We start from the raw sequence: 25,025 nt of genomic DNA, 5'->3' as shown, positions 1-25,025 counted from the left end.
TTTCTTAAAACAATTGTAGAAGATTTTTTTATTTAGTTTTACAAATCAAGAGTAGGCCTGATTTGACTAATTGGCTTTGCATCCTTTCCTTCTGCCCTTGTAGTCCAAGACATGCTACCCACCAGCTTTCAATGCTGCCACTGGTGGATTTGTATCAATTTTATTCACATAATTATCCCTCCCTGCTATTTTGTAGTTCACCAAAACACCCTGAAACAACTTGATTCTCACATACTTATGCCACCATACGTCACTCACAGTGCAAGCAGGCCACTGAGATATATATATATATATAAATATAAATAAATAAATAAATAAATAATACAGCGGTAGGGGATAGGCCTGCATGTAGACCCCGGACATTGGGGTTCGAACACAGAATCTTTTAACCTTGAGTCAAAACACCCTAACCACAAGACAGAAGTGAAGGGAGGCCATGAGGGAGCCATCTTTAAGTCTGCACGAGGTATGGCCAGACACTGGCTAGATGGATGTCAGTTACATTCAGTGGTCCTGGAGAGACTAAGCGGTTGTTTTTGTTTCTGTCGTAGCCCTGGGCGAGCGAGCAGCTCCTTCGACAACGAGACGGTGATGATGAACCATGTTTACAGAGAGCGCTTTCCCAAGGTAGGTTTCTCTAACATCTTGTTTACCCAAGAGAAGTTGTTGGTTCTCTACTCAAACCACAGAAGACTTTGTTTACAGGTTCTCTAGTAAAACCATAGAGAAGAACCAGGATCTGCCAAATCCATCCATCATGTTTTTAAATTGACATCTCGTTACAATATGGAAGGCCAATACAGGACCAAAGGTGTGTGTGTGTGTGTGTGTGTGTGTGTGTGTGTGTGTGTGTGTGTGTGTGTGTGTGTGTGTGTGTGTGTGTGTGTGTGTGTGTGTGTGTGTGTGTGTGTGTGTGTGTGTGTGTGTGTGTCCGTCCTCCCTCCAGGCCACCGCCCAGATGGAGGAGCGTCTGCTGGAGGTGATCAGCCACTGCTGTACGGACAGCTGCCTCCCCCTGGCTGACGGGGTGCTGGGCTTCATCCAGCACCAGCTGGCTGAGCTGGGCCGCGACTGCCTGGACAAGTCCCAGAAGGGCCTGGTCACCTCCCGGTACTTCGCTGAGCTCCAGGAGAAGCTGGAGAAGCTGATCCACGAGGTGAGCGGACGAGGAGTGCTGGTTTGTTCTGTTGCTAGGGAGATTCGTACACGGATCACATGACGTTGGGGCACGTCACTCTGTATCCAAAACAGATTCGTAGCCCATCTCCTGCACCCCGTGACATTTTTCAAAAGGGTAACGGTACGTTTTATTTAAACTAGTGTTAAACTAGTGTTAGTTAAATAACCGTGGCTATGCATTTTCTCCTTCATTCAAGATCTGACATTTTTTGTGTGGTTCGGTTGCTATGGAGATTCATACATTGGCGCATGGTATCCAAAACCAACAGAGTAGGCTAAGGGAGAATGAGAAATGTTGATGGGTTGCCATTTTAATATAGAAAGAATTAAGCTAGTGTTATGCATGTTGTCCCTGACTCGCACCAAAAGTGTAGCTTTAATTGCATTTTTGTCTTCTAATTTCAGTTCATTTAAATATTTATAGACTAACGTCTAGGAAAGTATTCTACTGCTATATGCACACATACATTTTGGGCTTTGTGCAGTGACACTTCTTTGTTGAGGTGGAGAAATGTATTCTCAGCATCTCCTTCTGACCTTGCCATAACCGACTCCTATCATAACCACCGAATGGCTTTAACTCTCAGATCATGTACATTTAATGTACATGTAATATCCAACCAATTAGCCAGATCAAACCAATCTGAACAGCCGAGGCAAAGCCCAGAGGAAGATAAACAGCCCCATAGGTGCAAAAAGATCTTCTCCAAAACAAATGTGTCCCCGTTTGGTTTTAGATCACAGCAGAGTGAGAGATAGAGCTTTTTTTTTTTTCTTAATTTTGTCACAGGTCTTATCTCTGTTGTGATAGAATGTTAGTTTCTATGGCAACCCCGTTGCCCCTCTCCTCCGCGGTGTGCCGGAGAGCACCGGGCCGTGTGCACATGCTGACAGACCGGCCAACTTGGCAACCAGGCCACAGCCCAGCCGATAACTCTGTTCCCATAGAAAAGAACATGCAATCTCTCTCTCTCTCTCTCTCTCTCTCTCTCTCTCTCTCTCTCTCTCTCTCTCTCTCTCTCTCTCTCTCTCTCTCTCTCTCTCTCTCTCTCTCTCTCTCTCTCTCTCTCTCTCTCTCTCTCTCTCTCTCTCGTGTGTACCATGTGGAAATGGGTTGACTCCTAATCCCTTCTTCTTTTGCTACTAATGCATAATCAAATGCACATAAAATGCATTTGTACTTTAGGTATTAAGAATCAATCCTGCCCCTTCTTCTTTCCATCCAACATTTGTTACATTTCAGTAAAAGGCTGGGAGACATTATTTTTGTTCACTATCAGTTGATTGTTGATTTAAACGACCTAGCTGTCCGATGCGCTAGCTGTGCCGATGCGCTAGCTGTCCGCATGGTATTAGCTGCACGTGAGCACATAGCACCTTGGTGTCCCACGCGTCAGCCCTGTGGCTCTAGACCTCTCCCCTTGCACTATGAGCAGACTAGTGGACTATTCTACGACATGTATCCAAAGCAAAGGAAATCAAAGGACAACCGATGCTAACAATGTGGAAGGAACCCAGGACTTTATTTTTACGGCTGGGAGTCAAACACCCTACACACTAGATAGCCGCTGTCTACAGCAGGCGAGAGACACACCACTTTGAAGTGGTTCATTTCAACAACTGATTGGTAATACGTGTTCAGTAGTGGCTCTTTCAACCTTGAAGTTGTCAATGACTTGTGTCAGGGTCAGCGACTGGCCCAAAGTGTTAATAATAATCCCAAGGTTCACTGACCAGAAAGAATGCAAATGCAACTTGGTAAGGACATTCCCGAGAAACCTATTCTACAGAAACCTTTCTATGCCCTGCCAATTGTATAAGCTATCAAACAATTAGTTACTAGCTATCACAGTTAGTTACACATATTAGTTATGATACAATAAGCTGAATGTATGTTTAGCTCAGTGCATTCAACATGACATGATTTGCTTAATGTATAGCTATGACATGATTAACTATTAGCTGTGATATATTAGCTATCACACGACTTTGCTAACTTAATGAATGAATTAATGAATTAATCAGCTGTGACATGAAAAGCTAAATATATTTGCTATCATGTAATCAGCACAATATATAATCTGTGAGCTAGCTCTTAGCGCACCGTATTGGCCATCACAGGATGATTTTTCTAGCAACGCTAGCCCTGCGACGACTTTCCAAGCGACTTAAGTGTGTGTGTGTGTGTGTGTGTGTGTGTGTGTGTGTGTGTGTGTGTGTGTGTGTGTGTGTGTGTGTGTGTGTGTGTGTGTGTGTGTGTGTGTGTGTGTGTAGGCGTACGAGCGCTCTGAGAGTGACGAGGTGACGGTGATCATCCAGCTGGTGAAGAAGATCCTAATCATCATCTCCCGGCCAGCGCGCCTCCTGGAGTGCCTGGTGAGGACACCAGCGAGCGTACCGGTTCCTGAATGGAAATCTTGATTGGTTCTGTAGAAACAGATAGGGTAGCACAAGGGATAATTGTATTGGGAATGTCTGTCGGGAACACTGTCTGTTGGAGCATGATGCTACTGCACGGAATTTCCCAAATCTAACTTTAATTTTTTACCACTTAATATTTTTTTAACCCATTTAATGCTTACTTACATTTTTTGTAATGATTCGGAACAGGTGGTATTTGAAAAAAATGCTATGTTAACAGGAATTTGACCCGGAAGAGTTCTACCACCTGCTAGAGGCTGCAGAAGGTCATGCCAAGGTCGGTCAAGGCATCAAAACGGACATCCCCCGGTATATCATCAACCAGCTGGGTCTGACCAGAGACCCGTTACAAGGTCAGACACGCATCTGTAACAAGACTACCTGGATCCAAAGTTTTTGACACAGAAATATAATCCAATATGTGTGAATTTATTAATTTAAATTTGTATGAATAGGCAAGACTGCTTGCCTTGTTTTTCCGAAATGTGTTTACTCTGTCTCGCACACACAAAAACACAGAGACAGACACATAACAAAGAGACAATGTCTAGATTAGTAATTGGGACTTTGCGGATCAGTGCCGTACTCGCTAGTAGCGTGTTGTTGCTAATAGCAGTCTGTCCCTCTGTCCCTTCCTGCAGACATGGTGCAGCTTGAGCAGTACGAGGTCACGCCCTCCGTGTCTCTGGATCTGGACGCTAGTGTGGAGGTAAGTCACGCCCTCCGTGTCTCTGGATCTGGACGCTAGTGTGGAGGTCACGCCCTCCGTGTCTCTGGATCTGGACGCTAGTGTGGAGGTAAGTCACGCCCTCCGTGTCTCTGGATCTGGACGCTAGTGTGGAGGTAAGTCACGCCCTCCATGTCTCTGGATCTGGACGCTAGTGTGGAGGTAAGTCACGCCCTCCATGTCTCTGGATCTGGACGCTAGTGTGGAGGTCACGCCCTCCATGTCTCTGGATCTGGACGCTAGTGTGGAGGTAAGTCACGCCCTCCATGTCTCTGGATCTGGACGCTAGTGTGGAGGTCACGCCCTCCATGTCTCTGGATCTGGACGCTAGTGTGGAGGTAAGTCACGCCCTCCGTGTCTCTGGATCTGGACGCTAGTGTGGAGGTAAGTCACGCCCTCCGTGTCTCTGGATCTGGACGCTAGTGTGGAGGTAAGTCACGCCCTCCGTGTCTCTGGATCTGGACGCTAGTGTGGAGGTCTGCTAACCTGATCATGTGAAGCTACTTCTTCTTCCCGTTCAGGCACAGCAGTGGGTTGCAGCAAAGGAAGCACAGCCCTTTCATTTATGGTCTATTAATAATATATATTATGGCTGTCAAGCGATTAAAAAAATATGTATAATTAATTACAGGCTCTGTGATTAATTATTCTAAATTAATCGCATACTTACATTTTGCAGAGAAAGTATTTCAAAAATAATTCATTCAAATAAATTATGGCAGATGAGTGATTCAATGAATAATAGACATAGTATACTTTAAAGTTCAATGTCTCTCCTATTTAAAACATGTCATTCATTAACATACGGTGCATTTTAAGAGCAAATTAATAACATTTCCATCTCATTCAAGATGCAATGCATTTCAGGCAAAAAATATACAATACTTTGTTTTGACTTAACACTTTTTCTTGACACTGTATGTGCCAAAAAAAAAAAAAAAAACATATATATATATATATATATATATATATATATATATAAACCTGCGTTATTTTTTCTGTGATTAATTAATCGAAATTAACGCGTTAATTTGACAGCCCTAATATATATAATATTTAATATTATATGAATAAGTAAATGTAATAGAATACACCAAATATATCAGCACACAAAAGGCATAATATTACGGTTACTTTGACCTAAAAACAATAACACAATGGAGATGAACTGATACTGTGGTAGGGCTTATTCTCTGTAGCTACAGGCTATTGATACTGCTGATTTTCTGTCTCTGTCTAGAACAAGTTTCCTCAGACTCTCACTCCAACACGACGGAAACCCCTGGAAAGTGACTTTGAAACCATCAAGTTGATAAGCAACGGGGCTTATGGGTAAGGAATAGGGATAGGATTTCCTGAATATTCTACCTAGATCTGCCTATATACCAGGATCACCAAAGACCAATAAAGGTCCATTACCACTTAGTATAAGATATTTTCAAAACCTTTGGCTATTTGTTTCTTGCCTCCCCAGTTGTGGCAATCATTTCAGGGCCATGAATGACCCCCTTGACATTGTTAATGCACGTTTATGTAGAAAACCTAAATCACTTGAGCGGCCCTTATTGAACATGTTTCCGGTCTGTCGCCCCCTAGGGCCGTGTACCTGGTCCGGCACAAGGAGACCAGGCAGCGCTTTGCCATGAAGAAGATTAACCGGCAGAACCTGGTGCTGAGGAACCAGATCCAACAGGCCTTCGTGGAGCGAGACATCCTGACCTTTGCTGAGAACCCCTTTGTGGTGTCCATGTTCTGCTCCTTCGAGACCAGGAGACACCTCTGCATGGTCATGGAGTATGTGGAAGGTACTGTGGACTACTGTGAGGCTATAGGTTCATACCAGGGGTTGGGTTCAGGGCGTGGCAGTGACGTGTAGCAAGACTTATAGTCATTTGATTCTAATATTATATGCAAATGTCACCTCAGGAACGTAAATTGGTTAGATATGGGCAACAGTGTTAAGTTCGTTGACAAATAATTTTCGTCATAGTTTTCGTCAACGACATGTTTTCACTGACGAAAACAAGACGATAACTAAATAAAAATCAATTTAGGATGACAAAAACTATGACAATCTTTTGACACTTTGACACTATTCGTCAACGAATAAAAACGGGACGAAAATGTTAGCGGGACGATTTGGGAAGAGATCCAATCAGAACTAATCTCTTTGTGTGGGGACGTTGACTGATCGTCCCGCCCGGCAGGTCAACTAGCATGCTGCTGCGTCGCAAGCAAGCAAGTGTCTCTTTGTAAACAGTGGAGCAACAATCACTGGTAAAAACACAACCAACTTGAAGCGTCATTTGCTGAAGAGTCATCCCGAAATCCATGCAAAGGTAAGCATACTTAAACTTTTTTCTTTCGAGCTAATGTTATTTTATCAGCTAACACTAACTGGTGTGTTTTTGCTAAACTTGGAATACAATACAAGCTGAAAGAAACCACCGCTCTGTTGTAATGAAACCGGAGCTCTGTGCCGTCGACACCACAGCGGTACACAGAAACACAGGATTCACTGGGTTCTGTGATATGAGAAACAACATGAGAAAATACTAATGTTTAAAAACACAAAGCTATCTAAGTGGGAAAGCCACGCAACAGAAAGCCACGCTTACATACAGTAACGTTCTTATGACGGGAGAAAGGAGCATGTATGTAAATGTATTATAGACAACTTGGGGATGAGAGACGGAAAAATCTGCCCCCCCCTCCCCCCTTCTACCTCACAGGTACAGAAGGCCAGAACAACAACAGACCAAGGAGGACGCCAGAGCAAAATGCATTGTACACACAGGATTACCAGTCCCAATGATTGAAGATGAGGACTTTGTAATGATTGATACAGTTGAAAGGAGGCTGACTTTTCCTCAGAAAACTAAAATAAGCAAAAGATTGACAAACATTACGAATCATCATTGGTATTTTTGCATTTTTTGCATTTTTTGCATTTTTCTGCAATGAAAAAGCAAGTCCATATCCTTTTTATATGAGACTTGGTTATATTTGTATTTGATTTTAAGATAAATAAAGACGATATCACAACAGTTAAGACTGTGTCTGTATATTTCACGTTTAAATCTTCCTCTAGGAGTATATGAGTTTGGAAATTCTAGAGAAACTTTTAAATAATGCTTTACACTTTAACCCGTTTGATTTTAGTCTACTAAAATGTGATGATGATGATATTTAGTCATCTAAAACTAGACTAAATCTAAAACAATTCAGATAACTAAAATATGACTAAAATTAAATTGCATTTTAGTCAAAAGATCTTTTATTTTGTCTTTTAGACAATTTTATCTCACGTAACTGAGTAACTTTATTGGTTGGAAGCCATACACTTTTTGTCTGGATGTCAAACACACAGCCTCACAATGTCCACTGTAAGAGAATGAAAACATGGTTCATGTTGTTTGTCTGTGTGTTTGTAGGTGGGGACTGTGCTAACCTTCTGAAGAACATGGGTCCTCTACCCGTGGAAATGACCCGCATGTACTTCGCCGAGACGGTGTTGGCCCTGGAGTACCTCCACAACTATGGCATCGTACACCGGGACCTAAAACCTGACAAGTGAGTGTGTCCCTGCTTCAGAGGCTTTCCCTCCACACCCAGTGTGTGTCTGTACTCTACAGTGTTTATGATAACACTTTGTTAATCCCGGGATATTTAGGTGTTACAACAGCAAAAAGTTGACGTTACAAAAAAACAACCAAACAAAGAGAAAAAAATTACAATTGTTTGTGGTGCAGTAGCAATGAGGTTATTCAGTGCTACTGTGCTTGCTCTAGAGCCAATAATATAATAATACTGCTGCTAATAGTCCTCATAGAGTTAGATATTTTCCTCTTATGTTTTTTGCCCTTGGTGCCTCCCACATTCTTGTTTCTCCACCTTTTACATCTGTATCCTTATCCCATCCTCTACCTCTCCCTCCAGTCTGTTAATCACGTCCATAGGCCACATCAAGCTGACAGACTTTGGCCTGTCTAAGATCGGCCTGATGAACCTGACCACCAACCTGTATGAGGGACACATGGAGAAGGATACCAGGGAGTTCATAGACAAACAGGTGGGTCCTTGACCTGGGTTATCCTTGTCTCTCTGGGGTCTTGGAGGGTCCAAGGGTTGTATTTGGTCGGCTTGTGAAACCCTTTGAGGCTCAATATTCTGATAAAGATTAAACCTGTTAAACTCAAAGTGACGTGACATCCAGACTTAACAATGTCAACTGTTTCCAACTTATTTGATTAAAAATGTATTACAGTGACTCAAAAGAAGTTTTCAATGATTATAGGAAAATAAAGAAAGGTTCCTTAATGCAGTGTGGCGCTTGGCCTAGTCCATCTCTACTGTTGGTTACAGCCGCAGCCCCCGCCCAGATCCAGCCCCTCCCCAACTCACTCATACAACGCAGGAGCACAAGTTCAAGTAGCATCTAGCTATAGCCCCAGAGAGCCGCAGTCAACCCCTAGGCAGTGGTTGACTGTGACGTCTGAGGGGGGGTTCAGCTTCTCTGACACCTATAGAATAATGCTACAGTGTGTGGATGTGTGGAGCTCTGTATGAGCAGCGGTTTAATTTTGGGTGGAGCTGGACGTCAAGCTCCACCCATTTGGGTCTGCAGTGAGGACCACTTGAAAATAAATACAATTTTCGCCTGCAAATTCTTTTTCCTAACAAATGTTTTTCATGTCAGCCTAATTATGTTTACAAACTTCAGATTATTGTCTGTCACAGAATCACCCACGTCCGCATTGTGATGCATCTTATAATGGAGAAATGTCCACACCTCTTCTATGTCATTTTTCCATGTTTACTAAGATGGGCCTTGTTGCTATGTCCTCCATTATAGGTTCTGTTTCTATGTACACCATGCTAGGCCCTGTTGCTATGTCGTCCGTGTTAGGTTCTGTTGCTATGTTCACCATGTTTAGCCCTGTTGCTATGTCTCCGTGTTAGGTTCTGTTGCTATGTTCACCATGTTTAGCCCTGTTGCTATGTCTCCGTGTTAGGTTCTGTTGCTATGTTCACCATGTTTAGCCCTGTTGCTATGTCTCCGTGTTAGGTTCTGTTGCTATGTTCACCATGTTTAGCCCTGTTGCTATGTCTCCGTGTTAGGTTCTGTTGCTATGTTCACCATGTTTAGCCCTGTTGCTATGTCTCCGTGTTAGGTTCTGTTGCTATGTTCACCATGTTTAGCCCTGTTGCTATGTCTCCGTGTTAGGTTCTGTTGCTATGTTCACCATGTTTAGCCCTGTTGCTATGTCTCCGTGTTAGGTTCTGTTGCTATGTTCACCATGTTTAGCCCTGTTGCTATGTCTCCGTGTTAGGTTCTGTTGCTATGTTCACCATGTTTAGCCCTGTTGCTATGTCTCCGTGTTAGGTTCTGTTGCTATGTTCACCATGTTTAGCCCTGTTGCTATGTCTCCGTGTTAGGTTCTGTTGCTATGTTCACCATGTTTAGCCCTGTTGCTATGTCTCCGTGTTAGGTTCTGTTGCTATGTTCACCATGTTTAGCCCTGTTGCTATGTCTCTGTGTTAGGTTCTGTTGCTATGTCCTCAGCATTAGGTTCTGTTACTTTTTCTTCCATGTTAGATTATTTTGCTATGTCCTCTTACCATCTTCTTCCACACGTTGCCATGTCCTCCATCTTACTTCTTGTGTAGGTGTGCGGTACGCCGGAGTACATCGCCCCAGAGGTGATACTGCGGCAAGGCTACGGGAAGCCGGTAGACTGGTGGTCCATGGGGGTCATCCTCTACGAATTCCTCGTGGGGTGCGTTCCTTTCTTCGGAGACACCCCTGAAGAGCTCTTTGGACAAGTGGTCAGCGGTGAGTGGCTGTAGTGGAACTGGGCCCTCCGTGGAAAAAAGTGTATTCACGTCTTCTGTTTGTTATTGGCGCAAAGGACTTAGGAAGTCTTAAGTTTGAGCCAATCGTGTAGCATTACGATGTTAAATCTTGCCTCTTTTCCCCCCTCATTTGATTACAGTTTTGACGTTTAGATTTGCCTTTTAGTAAATTCTGTCATCAAATCTGTTGATAATGACAAATGAATGGGGTTTTCAAAACGGCTATTACCAAAATGACATGTCATTATTCACCTGTGCTCTATTATTTGTAGGGAAAATAGTAGCTATGGAATATAGGCAGACATACGGCAAAGGGGGGTTGACAATAATAGGTACTGCACACAGTCCTATGCCTGAATTAATTACTAACGCTGTATACCGTAATTTCCCGGTTTATACACACATTTTCCATAATTCCGTAAGCTATTACTTTGCTACAAATCTTTTTTGTACGTTGTTCATTGGTAAGGTTGGTCTGAAGCGCTTGTAGAACCTTCTTAGCTCTACCGTAGTGATGGTTCAGCTCCTGACGACAGTCTCCGCCACTGTACAGTAACCTTTAGAAATCCCCGTTGCGCATGGAACTGCCACATTGGCAGTGTTGTTTCACCAATATACAGTACATTACATATACGGTACAGCAGGCGAGGTCAGCTGGACTCGCTTCCAATAATTTCCAAAACTCGCAACTTCAAAAAATGATTGTATTTATTTTACAATTCAAAAATGAAAACTTCTAAATGAATGAAATGAATGAAACGAATAAACCATTATAAGAAATGAGTGAATTTAATAAATAATAAATACTATTTATAAATAAATTAGGTTTGTCAAATTAACGCGTTAATTTCTATTAATTAATCACAGAAAAAATAACGCGTTAATAAAATTAACGCAGATAAAAAAAAATCTGATTTGCACATACAGTATTCAAGAAAAAGTGTTAAGTCAAAACAAAGTATTGTATATTTTTTACCTGAAATGCATCTTGAATGAGATGGAAATGTTATTAATTTGCTCTTAAAATGCACCGTATGTTAATGAAAGACATGTTTTAAATAGGAGAGACATTGAACTTTAAAGTATATTATGTCTATTATTCATTGAATCACTCATCTGCCATAATTTATTTGAATTAAATTATTTTGAAATACTTTCTCGGCAAAATGTAAGTATGCGATTAATTTAGATTAATTAATCACACAGCTTGTAATTAATTAGATTCATTTTTTTAATGCTTGACAGCCCTAAAATAAATACTACTTTTTTCAACCACCGCCTCTTTCCCTTGACGGCGCGCAAAGCCCGCACACAGACAGGTAGCAAAAAGCAAAGCAGTCTCAGCATAAACAGTTGTGAGTTAAATTTGTCCATTGGGGAACACGTCAATTCCTCTAATGTTGACGTTTAAAATAAATCAGCACCGATTTACCTTGATCTTCAGCTGTAGCCTTGCTGAACTCCCTGCATCCTCGCTGTCTTTATTTCTTTTCCAGATTCATATGGCGGTCTTATCATGGTGAACTAGCTCATTGTCAGGTGTTTAACAGCGACACACACTCGGAGACAGTAAAGAAAGACAGGTCCTGTAGCTGCTACGCGCGTTTGATGTGCGGGTGCCAAGCAGTAGGCCTAGTCGGTCTTAACGTTAAAGGGAAAAAGCAAGTTCAAGTTTAACATCGATTTGCGGATACCACTTGGCTGAAGGGTTTTATATGCCTATTCATCACATAATTAGCCTATTTGAAACTTGTGCGGCCTATATATGGGTGCGGCTTATGCACAATTCTTTTTTTTTATAGGCCTACATAAATTTAAGGCTTGTGGTTTATCCACGATGCAGCCTATATGCGGGAAACTACGGTAACTGCTGATCATTGCATTAATAGCCTACTACAACAGAACAGACATAGGCCTATTATAAAGAGAAAATACGTTGCACAAGTATGATGCTATTTATCTATATATATATATATATATATATATATATATATATATATATATATATATATATATATACGATATTTACATAAAATGCCACGATGGATCAGGTTAATTTCATTTCAAAAGATTTCCCGAGCATTTATGGGCTACACAAACTTCAATCCACATGATAAAAAATTATCCACGGACCACCAAAGTAACCTTTGACTGTTTAAATCAACTTAAAATGACTCAACTCAAAAACATACATAGTTTCACATGGGCTGTAGCCTATCTCAGGGCTGTACACAGAGCCAAACACACGCGATAAGAGCAGCCTAACCATGAACAATATGCTATTATTATTTATAAATCAGCTATAAAACAACACAACACTGCCTGGAGAGACGCAACGCCACATAGGTGTGTGTGTGTGTGTGTGTGTGTGTGTGTGTGTGTGTGTGTGTGTGTGTGTGTGTGTGTGTGTGTGTGTGTGTGTGTGTGTGTGTGTGTGTGTGTGTGTGTGTGTGTGTGTGTGTGTGACCTAATTAAGAAAAAACTAATTTAAATGAAGTGATGCTCTGTGCTAATTTTAAACATAATCTACATGAGTAAATCATTTTTATTCATGACTACAGTTGAACTTGTTTGTCTTTTTAACCCTTAGATGACATCATCTGGCCGGGGGAGGAGGACGCCCTGCCTCCCGAGGCCCAGGACATGATCACCCGCCTCCTGAAGCAGAGTCCTCTGGAGCGATTGGGCACAGGTAACGCAGATCCGACCTCTGATTGGCTCACCCGCCTGTCAATCAACACCCTTTACTTCAATCCCAGACCAAAGAAGGGAAAAATGATGATGGAAAAATGATGGTGTGTTCAAGATGCCTCGTACACCGACCGCACAAGTTGCTCTTGTGACGTAATTTCCTGGCTTGTAGCACTTATAGGGCCCTATCTTGCACCCAGCGCAATTTACTTTCTACACGACGCATCACAGCGCAAATGATACTTGATGCTATTTTATTGATCCAAAAAGCAATTGCGCCACTGACCGGAAAATACCTGGTCTAAATGCCCTAGCGGATAGCGCAGTTGGTGCTATTTTGACATGACGCAGGTCGGAACTGCAACATAAGTTTACCCACACGTAGGCTATACACAGCACAAACATGCAAACGATTAGCCTAATTGAAATATTATGAAAAGATTGTCATATTAAAATAAAGATTGTCATATGTGTGAAACTGCATAGAAATAACATGTGAATTGTGGAAAAAAAAAATTCCATAGGGGCTGCATGAATAAACACTGTAGTAGGCTATGCCATGTGTTAAAATAATAACAATAATAAACTCAAGCAAAGTATATCCCAGCCTTCCAAAACAAAATCTTGTTTTTAGGGTAAATTATAACATTGGTTAAATGATTTGGGAAAGAACAGCTGATACAGATAAACACCGTACACACATATTTTCTTGACACAGACATTGTGTACAAGCCCATAACTTTCAGGATTGATGAGTATTTGATCGTGAGAAAACATTTTAACGCGCAAGTGTTTAAAAGAATGAATGAGTGCGGGTGATGCTTGGCGCGCGTGTGCACCCATCTGTTTGAACACACGCAAACTAAACACGTAATGCATAATACAGTCCATGTTGATGTATATTAACGGGGGGGGACATGCATATTATGAACACAAGTCGATAGCTATAATGTATACAATACTGGTATCAAACGATGTTTGTTAATGTATTGCCGCATATCATTAAATAGATCCACAGTTGCGGCCACAGGACTACGTCCACATACCATATATGTGTTAAGTTGTCTTTGCCACAATTTACATGACGTCTCTGTTTCTGTAGCTGTAGAAGAAAACACTATTCCATGTGTGAATTAGGCCTATAATTTGGCCATAAACTGAACCGTTTGAAATTTATGTGGTCATGCATCTAGACTGCAAACGCACTGCAAAATATAAACTCGTCAAGTTCAAATGCGCTGGCTCTTAAAGGGGATGGGAGATGGAACTCTCATTGGTTTATTGCACGTTACACCCAAAACACACCTACGGGTTTCAGATCAACCCATTTTAGATTTGCGTCGGGTGCAAGAGCCATTTATCCGCCGGTATAATAGCAACATCGCCATAGAACCGCCCACAAAGCTACTTGCGTTTCACGTTTCATACTTGCGTTTCAGACCGTTAAAACAGGGCCCATTATGTTCCCGTAGCTTTGTTGGCATCACTACACGACAAGTCAGGGAAGCACAGTCATTGGCTGGTCATTGTTATTGTTACATGAGCCTCTTTAGCAAACCAGCTTGAAAACAAACAACACAGCTTTACATTGTATTGCACGCACAGTGAGACCGTGCAATGCATAAATTGGTGGCCGGATTAAAGCAACAATGTAATCAAGTGTGTAAGAGCATTTAAAATCAACATTAAAACGACCAACGTGGTACAAATACAAAGAAAATACTTCTCATTATGGGCGCAGCCATCTTTGTTTGTCGAGTCGTATGGTCGGCCTCACTGAACTCGGTGGACTCAGAATCCCGAGATATTACGACCAAAAGAGGGCGTGCCTCAGTGAAATGCCGCAAGAAAGCTGGGAGATTTCCCACTTTGCAACTGGTGCAGGTGGTGTACGAGGCAACGCAAACACACCATTCAACCTGGAACCTAACGGTGCTGTGCATGCGTGTGGCGGTAGGTGGCGCCCTGGAGGTGAAGCAGCACCCGTTCTTCACAGACCTGGACTGGAATGGCCTGCTGAGGCAGAAAGCAGAGTTTGTTCCCCAGCTGGAGGCTGAGGATGACACCAGCTACTTCGACAGTACGTAGCACATTGTCTCGTTAGTACTTGAATCGAGGTTGACAGGAGTAGTCAGTCTACTTGGTAAAGTTTAATACAAAATGTCACTGAGGCTAGTACGTTCTACAGTACACTAAACTCATTATTAATGTTAATAAAGTGTGCCTGCCCGTAATAAGTCAATGAATTGAATTAAGTGAGGCAGTACATAACACTAACACACTAAACTATTGTGTCATTTAGTGACCATAAATGACACGATAGTTTAGTTGGTTGTGATGGGTGGTTGGTTGGTTGGTAGTTGGTTGACACAAAACAATAAAATCGACTTTACTTGACTCTGTTTGGTGAAGTAAGGCTTGTTTGGATTTCTCAGGGTAAACATATTTACCCTACGGATTTACACTTGTTTACATCTTGTTCAAAACGGTGTTGGTGTTTACAGCCCGCTCAGAGCGGTACCACCACCTGGATTCTGACGAGGACGAGGAAACCAACGATGAAGAGTCTTCCCTGGAGATCCGCCAGTTCTCCTCCTGGTCCCATCGCTTCAGCAAGGTACAGACCAGTGCCTGGCTCTACCGTGTATTTAGGTTCCCTCGACCTTAAAATGGGATGCTACAAAGGTCGACGGTCATGGTACTAAAACTTTGGAAATAAGAGAATATTATCAATCAGAATACTCGATACTTGAAAACAGAATAAAGCAGCAGAATACTCTTAAACAGAATTAGGCAGATGGGCCCACTTTGGAACTCAGTGATGAAATTTGACAAACCCAGTGCATATAGAATATACCAGAACCAAATAACCGTTGCTACACATTTTCCGAATGATACGTTGCAGAGTTAAACTCCCCCTCCCCTCCAGGTGTACAGCAGCACAGAGCACCTGGCCACGCCCTCCAACCTGAGCTTCTCTTCGGACCGCAGCCACAGCGAGGACAAGGAGGAGCGCTGGGACGGCGGCCGGCTCACCCCGTCCCCCGGCCTCGGGGACCAGTACAGGCAGAGCAGTGTGGAGCTCAGGCACCCAGGACACCCCACCTGGTAGGGGCCACTCAGCGTCCTCAGGGCTCCTCCAGACCGGGGGGGGCTCGTCATTTCTGAATGTGTCCTCTGACTTGAGGACTTTTCATTTGTTATATTTGCTTCCTGGAAGGAGGTTTTTAAATTAAGTATTCCTGCCTGGAGGCTTTCATTGGTTAAAGGGGTAGTTCGGAATTGTAGACATCGGGTCTCATTTCCAAGTGAGCCCGTGTGTTATTTATCATTGGAGAGCGTTTTCAACACGTCTCATTCAGTCCTTCTAGTTGCAAAAATCGCTGGTGCTAGGCTAGTGCAAGTCGACGGGATTCTGCTAGCCTGCCAATAAAATCAGCACTACCCACTCCACAGTACACCCAAGGCAAATAAATGATCACGCCAGACTATCGATGTAAATGTCTGTGTTGATAGAATAATAGTACGTTTGAAATAAAACTATCCTTGTATCGCATTGCATTTTGAGGGACTTGTCTCTCAGCAGCGGGGTAGTTTATACTTCCCTGTAGTAGGCTACGGCAGTGGCGGACTGATATTACATAGGCAACCGGATCTATTATAGTTTATTAACCTGCCGCTGTCATTGCTACAGAAGCAGAGTACAGTGCACAAAGGAATTTTATTAGCCTTTTCACTAAACAAGAGATGGCCACGTTTGAAAGACATAGCGATGTGTCTGATTTTGAAGACGATGATGAGGACTTGTTGTAGAGTACCTGGAAGACGGATGGCACCGCATTCGTTGTAGATTGCGGGGTTTGGCGACGTCGTCTGGTCTGAAATGATCACTACACAATCGCCATTTGAGTAGAGTCTCCACCGTTGTGTTGATGTCCAAGCCAGCAGCAAGAAGCCACAGTTGAGTCCTTTGATCTCGCACTGGAAAAATGGTGGAAACTTTTGGGTGCCCATCTGTGGGGTTTATTTGTACAATTGGTAAATGCACACTGAAGCACCATGTTGCCTAGTCCTAGTTTGTTTCCAATCCAATGATTCAATCCCACTGTACTAGGCTACTACTAGCTGTCCCGACTGGAGTGTGCTTCTTGGTTTACTTACACCAGAGCAAAGTAAAATTCCACCGCTGCTGAGAAAGTAGTCCCTCAATATGCAATGCGATGCAAGGATAGTTTTATTTCTAACATTATTCTATCAACACAGACATTTACATCGATAGTCTGGCGTTATAACTGTTTTGCCTCGGGTGTACTGTGGAGTGGGTAATGCTGTTTTTATTGGCAGGCTAGCAGTTCCCCTCGTTTGCGCTAGCCTAGCAACAGCGATCTCTGCAACTAGAAGGACTGAATGAAACCTGTTGAAAACGGTCTCCAATGATAAATAACACACTGGCTCACTTGGAAATTAGGTCCGAAAATTACGAACTATCCCTTTAATTGAACCTTGACTGATTGAGTTTTCTTTAGTGAATTCTTCCTCGCTGGGAGGCTTTTAAGGTGTAAATACGTCATGATTGGGGGACTTTTCATTTGTGAATTCATCCTGACTAGGATTCTTTAATTAGGGGCTCTTAATGTGTAACCTCTTGGTAAGTGTGTGTGTGTATGGTGTGTGTGTTACAGCCTGCGAGCGCGAGCCTCCTCCAGCTCCTCCCAGTCGGAGCGCAGTGCCAGCCCCCTGGTGATGAGCAGCACCCACAGCCTGGAGACCATGCCTCGCTTCGCCTTCTCCACCGATGACGAAGGTCCGCACCCAAACACTCCTCCTCTAGTTGACGGGCTCAACCAGTGTCCGACATCAACTCTCTTTCACAGTAGTGTGTCCTGCATCGACTGGGTGCCCTCACCTAATCTGTATAACTATGCAACAGTCATGCACAGACAGACAGACAGACAGACAGACAGAGAACTGCCTACCAGGACAGATTGAATCTGCTGCAGAGTACAAGAGAACCATGAAGTGTCCTACAGGCGCATTAATTCTATACGATAGCATTTTTCAAACTTAAGTGTCTTCATTGCTACTTCAGTGGCTGCACTTACCCCTCAACGCCCCCCAGCCCCCCCATTAACCTTTGGCCCGGTGCCGGTCCACAGCTGAGGTGGTGGTGTCCAACCTGCGGAGGATCCGTATCCGCAGCAACAGCACCGGGGCCAAACACTCATCTCCCAAGGAGCCCGCGGGGCCCCGGCGCTTCGGGAACCAGCTGGAGACCCCGGACCGCCAGCGGCTGCCCTGCGGGGGCAAGGTCCCCAAGTCAGCCTCCGTGTCCGCCCTCTCCCTCATCATCACCGCGGGTAAAGATGAGCTCATGAAGTCAGATCAGGCTCATGTGTCGACGAGCCACCGTAGGTACACTGCGTGTCTCTACGTCACCTGTGTAGCCCACCTAGGCCACCACAGTAGCTTATGTACACCTCTCCCAAAATGCATCTCGTCCAGATGGCCCGCTTTTCTTTCCCCCTACATTTTCATTATCTTCTCAATCTAAAGTGCAACAGATGAATCATTACTCGTGACTTGTGTACTTCCTATCCACAAAATCAAAGTGTGTGTGTGAAAGAATGTGGTATGTTTCTCACACGCATTGTCGCTTCCTCCTGTCTGCCCTCCCCCAGATGATTCCCTGGGCGGCCTGCAGGCCAGTCCCATCTCCTCCCGCTCGCTGTCCTCCAACCCCTCGTCCAGAGAGACCTCCCCCAGCAGGGACCTCTCCCTGGGGCTCAGCAGCCTGCGCCCCCCTATCGTCATCCACACCTCCGGGAAGAAGTACGGCTTCACCCTGCAGGCCATCCGCGTCTACATGAGGGACAGCGACGTCTACACCGTGCACCACATGGTCTCGGTGAGTCTCGGACCAGGATCTAGACTCAGATCCCAATAGTTTATCAGGTTCAGTTTAGTTTACATAAAGTAAGATCTAGATCTAGACTCTAGATTGTTTTGAATTGGGTACAATTCAGAACATTAGTCGGTACATTAGTCTACATTAGGTACAATCCAGATCCATATCTATAAGATTTGTTTACGTGACAAACATTCTAGACCAGATAATTGTTTTTGCTTTGAAATGTTTAGAAAAAGCTTAGATGTTTCTGCTTAGTCATTGTGTTCTATCTTCTCTTAAATGATCACATGTGTTTGCGTCAGCGTTTAAAGAATTAAAGAATGGAACATGTGTTTTGACTTCATGGCTCTGTGTTTCCCTCTCCACTTCAGAGCGTGGAGGAGGCAAGCCCCGCCCACGAGGCAGGCCTCCGGGCTGGTGACCTCATCACCCACGTCAACGGAGAGTCGGTCCACGGCCTGGTCCACACCGAGATGATAGAGCTGCTGCTGAAGGTGGCGCAGACTGGGTCCACACTGGACCAAGTTTCACTGTTTCCTTTGAGTAATGAGTCAATTGAGAGATGCTGTACTCAAAAGTTAATTATAAGCCGTTTTCACACATGTCCTCCGCCTTTTCGGCGCATTTGTACTGTATATATCAGGACATTCGACCCTGAGGGTGATTCACATTTATTCACACTTGATTCTTTATATGCGGACATCAATGTCATTGCGACATCAGTAGAATCAACGGGGGGTTTAGGGGGGTGGGCTTGCAAGGGGTGGGGTATGACGCAGGGTCGAACAAAAGGCAACAGGCTGATTTTCATTCAGCAAACAAAAGGCGACAGGCTGATTTTAGGGTGCCACTCAATAACATGCAATTGCAGCCTGAAGCGTCATCAACATGCCCACTAACGTGAAGTGCGAAACGACGAACAAGAAAGGCGTTGCGAACGACTGCGTTACCGGAGAAAGAGAGCTTATTTTTTTGCTTAATTTCACATATAACAAACACTGGGACAAATGTAGTTGATTTCTGTGTTTAACTGAGAAAACGGGTCTTGTTTTATTTGGCATTTTGTAAATCCATTGATTTCTGTTGGAAGACTCATTGCTGGGCTGGTTGTAGTCTTTTCGCTCGGTTCTAGCCCTACTGTTGAGACGGAGAACCGAGTGAAAAGACTACAGCCAAACGTAAAAAAAAAATATATATAACTGTATTTCGCTACGATGCTTGATTAGGAACAAACACCACTAACCACTCGGTGAGTTGCACATTTCTGAAAACTAACGTTCAGGGGTGTTTTATGGACAGGTTTGTGAATGCCCGTAGCCAGCCATTCTGAAGCAGGCAGGGGTGATTCTAAATGCGCCAAATACCAGAGACAGGACCAATAGTCTCTAATAGTCTCTATGTTCTCTATTTCATCCTAGACAAACCAGAAAGGGGGCTCAATGTGTTAAATAACGGAATTGTCCTTCAACATTTCCGCTGGCTAAAATACTACCTCAGGGGTAGTCCTTTTTCAGGATGTCCAATGTCAGGATATGTCGTTCATATAGCGGGCTAATAGAGGGCTGTACGTGTATGTGTGAAAGCAGCTATAATGAATGTGGAAGTAGATCCTTAAGGAGTAGGTAGTAGGGGTAGGGCATCTTGCCCATCGATTCCTAAAGGTAGACTGTCAACATAAAGGGTTGAACACAGAACCTTCAGCTGGAGGTCAAACTCTCTACGCCCTACGATACATTAGATACAGAACATTGACAGTAGTTATGTTATTCAGGCTTTTCCTCACCCTCCTACTCCTGTGTTTCTGAAACACTCAGAGTGGCAACAAGATGGCGCTGCAGACCACAGCGCTGGAGAACACGTCCATCAAGGTGGGCCCGGCCCGGAGGACCAAGCACAGGGGCAAGATGGCCCGGCGCAGCAAGAGGAGCAAGCGGAGGGACAACCACGACAAGTAGGGAACGTCTTCCTCTCCCTCTCTGCTAGAACGCACGTGTTGGGAAGCCCCCTAAAGGCACAGACACACCAACATCGTCGACAGTCTGGCGAGATCGGTGACACACGTCTGTTCTGTGTGTTCTGTGTGTTCTGTGTGTTCTGTGTGTTCTGTGTGCTCTGTGTGCTCTGGACACCCCCTCTGTGTTCTTACCCGCCAATTCCACATGTCGAATTGGCTGTGACCAAATCATTCAGTCGGACCAATCTGATTGGTGGAGCATCTATGTAGTCTATCTAGTGTCGACTTTGCAGTGATAATGATACATGAGGCCATTATGATTGATATTGATCCTTCTGAATTATCACAATTGAAACAAGTTAAATTCGGGAAAGCTCCTTAAGCCTCTCGCTGTTGTATCAATGACTTCACTTAGTGTGATTTCACCTTATTTTTCGCCTGCAACATCTTTCTTCTTCCACAAGAAGAAGCCCAAGAACTGACAACTCCAGTATCTTCTTATTACTACCCATCGTAGTTAAATTTTTCCATTCAACGAGTAATGACAACAACAATCCTTCTTGACTTCTCAACACTTTCTGCTGACAACAATGACTGATGACAGCGTGCTCTGTATTTTGTTCTAGAGAGATGTTCCACCATTTCCGGTTTACGTTTTTTGGGGCCACAATACAGATTAGAGCCGCCTCCTGTTGTGACTCTAGGCTCTCTGTCTTCATCTAGTGGTGGTTAGAATTCATGGCTTGAACTTGAAAGATAATTCTTGTTTGAGTGTTCCCTGTGGGGAGAATATTCTTGTACTTTAATTTGGGGTCCTACCCTATTATATTCGTTAGTATTATTATTATTATTAGGGGTCCTACGAAAAACGTAGGAACCCTATTGTATTTGTTAGTATTATTATTTTACTGACTTTTTTGCCTCAAGTTTTAAAATAAATCTAAATCATCAAATGAGCAAAAATAATCAAAAGGTGGGCCAGAATAACACATGAGTGGCACTATAACAAGGCCTGGAGCATTTAAACAGGCTGCCATTACCACTAGGAAGGTGCAATATGCATGAAACTTGCTACACATGCACCATTCTGCTTGATGAACAACTTTCATATCGCAACCCATACGGTCAGACCATTTGGACTTAATGCTATAGCTTCAACTTGAGCAAACACCCAATCTCCAAAAAATGTGTTGCCGGAACTGGTAAAGGCGGCAAACTCGGCACACATGTACCAGGTGACTGTGGGACTATATGGTGTAAAATTCATAGCAATAAGGCGAAAGACGGCAGAGATATTCATTTTAAAATGAAATACATGCATATGTAAACAGCTCAACATGTTTCTTAACAGCTCTAATATTGCAACCAAAACATGTAGGCTCAGCTGTTGAATATCGCTATTAAGAAGAGATTCCATAGTATACCCATGCCAATTTGAAGACTACATCTCAAAGTTAAAATTGGATGCATTTGTTTGAAGTTGCCTCTCTGAACCACGGCCTCTCCCAACGCAGGCCTTAAAGGGGTACACACGTAATTTCGCAAACGTCTGTTTTGTCAGTGGGTTTTGACACAGTATGCTCTAGAAACATGGTTAGTGATTGTTGTATCACTAACCATGTATGTTAACTTCTGGTTAACAAGTTTTTAAGGCATACCAATGCCATCTGCCCTTGGCAGTCTATTTGTCTATGTAAGTGTAGCGGTATTGCGTTGGACTCATGAACATGGGGTCGATGGTCCGACCTCAACCAACCATTCTGTGAGACATGGCATGACCTCAAATGATGTTTACCATCATATATCCTTAGGCCACTTCATACTCGTCATACATTAAGACCCCGTCATGGTTGCTTGCAACTATATTTGCTATTATTATTGTATATCATCTGGTCGCTTTTAGCCAATTTTTAGCCACATTTTGTATGAATGTTTAATAAGCCAGTAGGGGTTAGGGCAATCTAGCTCAGAGATGCAGCTAGACTGCGGGCCATTAGGATCAAACATAGAACCCATTGGCCCAGGAGTCCAGCACCTAACATAACATCCCTCCTCCTCCTCCTCCTCCTCCTCCTCCCCCTCCTCTCCTCCTCCTCCTCCTCCTCCTCCCCCCCCCCCCCCCCCCCCCCCCCTCCTCCTCCTCCTCCTCCTCAGGCGTCGCACCGTCCTGAGGAAGCTCTCCAAACAGAGCACCGTGATGCACAGCAGCCGCAGCTTCTCCTCCGGCCTCCACCACTCCGTGTCCTCCAGTGAGAGTCTGCCTGGCTCTCCCACCCACAGCCTGTCCCCCGGCCCCGCCACGCCCTGCCGGAGCCCCGCCCCTCCCTGCCGGAGCCCCGCCCCTCCCTGCCGGAGCCCCGCCCCTGACCACCAGGTCACAGGTGAGTAAGGCTGGGCCCCATCTTTTGATATGGAGTTATCACGCAGTATTGAAAATGGTGATGTGTATATATACTTTCCTGAAATTAGGGGTCCTACGAAAAACGTAGGAACCCTATTGTATTCGTTAGTATTTTTAAAATTATTTTCAACAAGGCCTGGAAGTTCAGCATTTCAACAGGCTGCCATTACCACTAGGAAGGTGCAATATGCATGAAACTTGTTATACATGCACCACATTTGTCATGAACAACTTTCAAATCGCAGCCCATACGGTGAGATCTTTTGGATTTCATGCAATGGCTTCAACTTGACCACCGGTGCCGGAGATGGTAAAAACTGCAAACTCGGCAAACGTGTACCAGGAGACTGTGGGACTATATGGCTTACAATAAAGCAATAAGGCTAAAGACGGCAGAGATATACATTTTAAAGTGAAATACATGCATATCTCTGATGTTTAAACAGCTCTAACATTGCGTCAAAAACACGTAGGCTCGGCTGTCGGGCTACAAAGGGTAGATTCCATACCCATGCTAAATTTCAAGTCGATATCTGAAAATAAAAATTGGATGCATTTGTTTGAAGTTGCCTTTCTGAACCGCGACCTCTCTACAATGCAGGCTGTTAACTTCGGTAAACCAGTTTTTAAGGTATACCAATGCCATATTACCATACCCACCAAGCTCACCATACCTCTACGTACGGAAGATTTATATTCCTCAAAATATACTCAAATCTGCCCTTGGCAGTCTGTCGATGTAGTGTAGTAGTATTGCGTTGGAGTCATGACCATCGAGTCGCTGGTTCAAGTCTAACCTCAACCATCCAATCTGTGAGACATGGCATCAAATAATGTTTACCATCATGTATTCATTAGGCCACCACCATACTCATACAGTCATACGCTCATATGGTCGGTCATACAGTAGGAACCTGTCATGGCTGCTTGCAACTATATATACATATATATTATGTATATATGTTTTTGTTTTGTTCATCAAAATCCAGTATGAATCTTGGATAAAGGAGGCCCTAGTGTGCAGGTGTAGCTCTGTATTAAAGCCTTATCGTCTGCTGTATTAAAGCGTGTGTTCCCCTCTCTGCCCCTCCAGACTCCACCCCCCCCCAGAGCATGTCTCCCTGTCCCAGCTCCCCCGGCTCCTCCGCCGCCCACATCCGGCCCAGCTCGCTGCACGGCCTGGGCTCCAAGCTGAGCACCCAGCGCTACACCAAGGTGGGCCGCCGCAAGTCCACCAGCAGCATCCCCCCGTCCCCGCTCGCCTGCACCTCCTCCTCGCCCTCCTGCTGCCCCCAGCCCCTCTCCCCTCAGCGCTCGCCCTCCCCGCTCCCGGGCCTGGCCAAGACCCTGCAGGCGTACCACGGCACCAACCTCTCGCCGCCCACCATCGTGCGGCACATGGTGCGCCCGCGCTGCGCCGACCACCCTCGCTCGCCGCTCCTCAAGCGGGTGCAGTCGGCGGAGAAGCTGTCGGGCGGCTACCACGGCGACAAGAAGCAGTTTGCGCCGCGGCGGCACACGCTGGAGGTCCCGCTGTACGGCGAGGTGGACCTGCTGGGCGACGCGGAGGCCGACGGGGGGCTGGGCGGTGGCCTCCACTCCCTGGCGGACCACGGGCGCCTCGGCGGGGGCTACCTGGGCGGCGCGCAGCGCTCGGAGAGGCTGGTGGTGATGAGGAAGCTCAACCTGTCGGAGCGCCGCGACTCCTTCAAGAAGCAGGAGGCGGTGCAGGAGGTGAGCTTCGACGAGCCCGACGAGAAGAGCGGCCCCCGCGTCATGGTGACCGGCCCCTCCTCCTCCTCCTCGTCCTCCTCCTCCTCGTCCACTCCCCTCCTCCTCCAGCCGTCCTCGGACCCCCACACCCAGCCGAGGCCTGCCCGGGGCCCCT

At 44.6% G+C, this 25,025-nt stretch overlaps 1 protein-coding gene across 1 annotated transcript in view; it reads left to right on the top strand.

Moving 5' to 3' along the window:
* Nucleotides 1-25,025, top strand: part of LOC311353146 (microtubule-associated serine/threonine-protein kinase 3-like) — a gene marked incomplete at its 3' end in the record, with an annotated part of 56,709 nt that overhangs the window by 30,843 nt on the left and 841 nt on the right. Inside the window, exons 7-27 of the mRNA XM_084472968.1 lie at nt 552-627; nt 947-1,156; nt 3,454-3,555; nt 3,821-3,953; nt 4,242-4,309; nt 5,568-5,659; nt 5,924-6,132; nt 7,762-7,900; nt 8,267-8,399; nt 9,998-10,163; nt 12,774-12,875; nt 14,832-14,954; nt 15,379-15,491; nt 15,804-15,982; nt 17,557-17,678; nt 18,031-18,231; nt 18,553-18,779; nt 19,154-19,276; nt 20,597-20,733; nt 22,891-23,117; nt 24,231-25,019. Of these exons, the coding sequence (XP_084329094.1) occupies nt 552-627; nt 947-1,156; nt 3,454-3,555; nt 3,821-3,953; nt 4,242-4,309; nt 5,568-5,659; nt 5,924-6,132; nt 7,762-7,900; nt 8,267-8,399; nt 9,998-10,163; nt 12,774-12,875; nt 14,832-14,954; nt 15,379-15,491; nt 15,804-15,982; nt 17,557-17,678; nt 18,031-18,231; nt 18,553-18,779; nt 19,154-19,276; nt 20,597-20,733; nt 22,891-23,117; nt 24,231-25,019 (3,671 nt within the window). The remainder of the gene's footprint in view (nt 1-551; nt 628-946; nt 1,157-3,453; nt 3,556-3,820; nt 3,954-4,241; nt 4,310-5,567; nt 5,660-5,923; nt 6,133-7,761; nt 7,901-8,266; nt 8,400-9,997; nt 10,164-12,773; nt 12,876-14,831; nt 14,955-15,378; nt 15,492-15,803; nt 15,983-17,556; nt 17,679-18,030; nt 18,232-18,552; nt 18,780-19,153; nt 19,277-20,596; nt 20,734-22,890; nt 23,118-24,230; nt 25,020-25,025) is intronic.

The sequence above is a fragment of the Micromesistius poutassou genome, assembly GCF_964030765.1.
Source record: "Micromesistius poutassou genome assembly, chromosome: 9".
Classification (NCBI taxonomy): Eukaryota; Metazoa; Chordata; class Actinopteri; order Gadiformes; family Gadidae; genus Micromesistius; species Micromesistius poutassou.
This window is presented reverse-complemented; position numbering and strand designations above follow the sequence as displayed.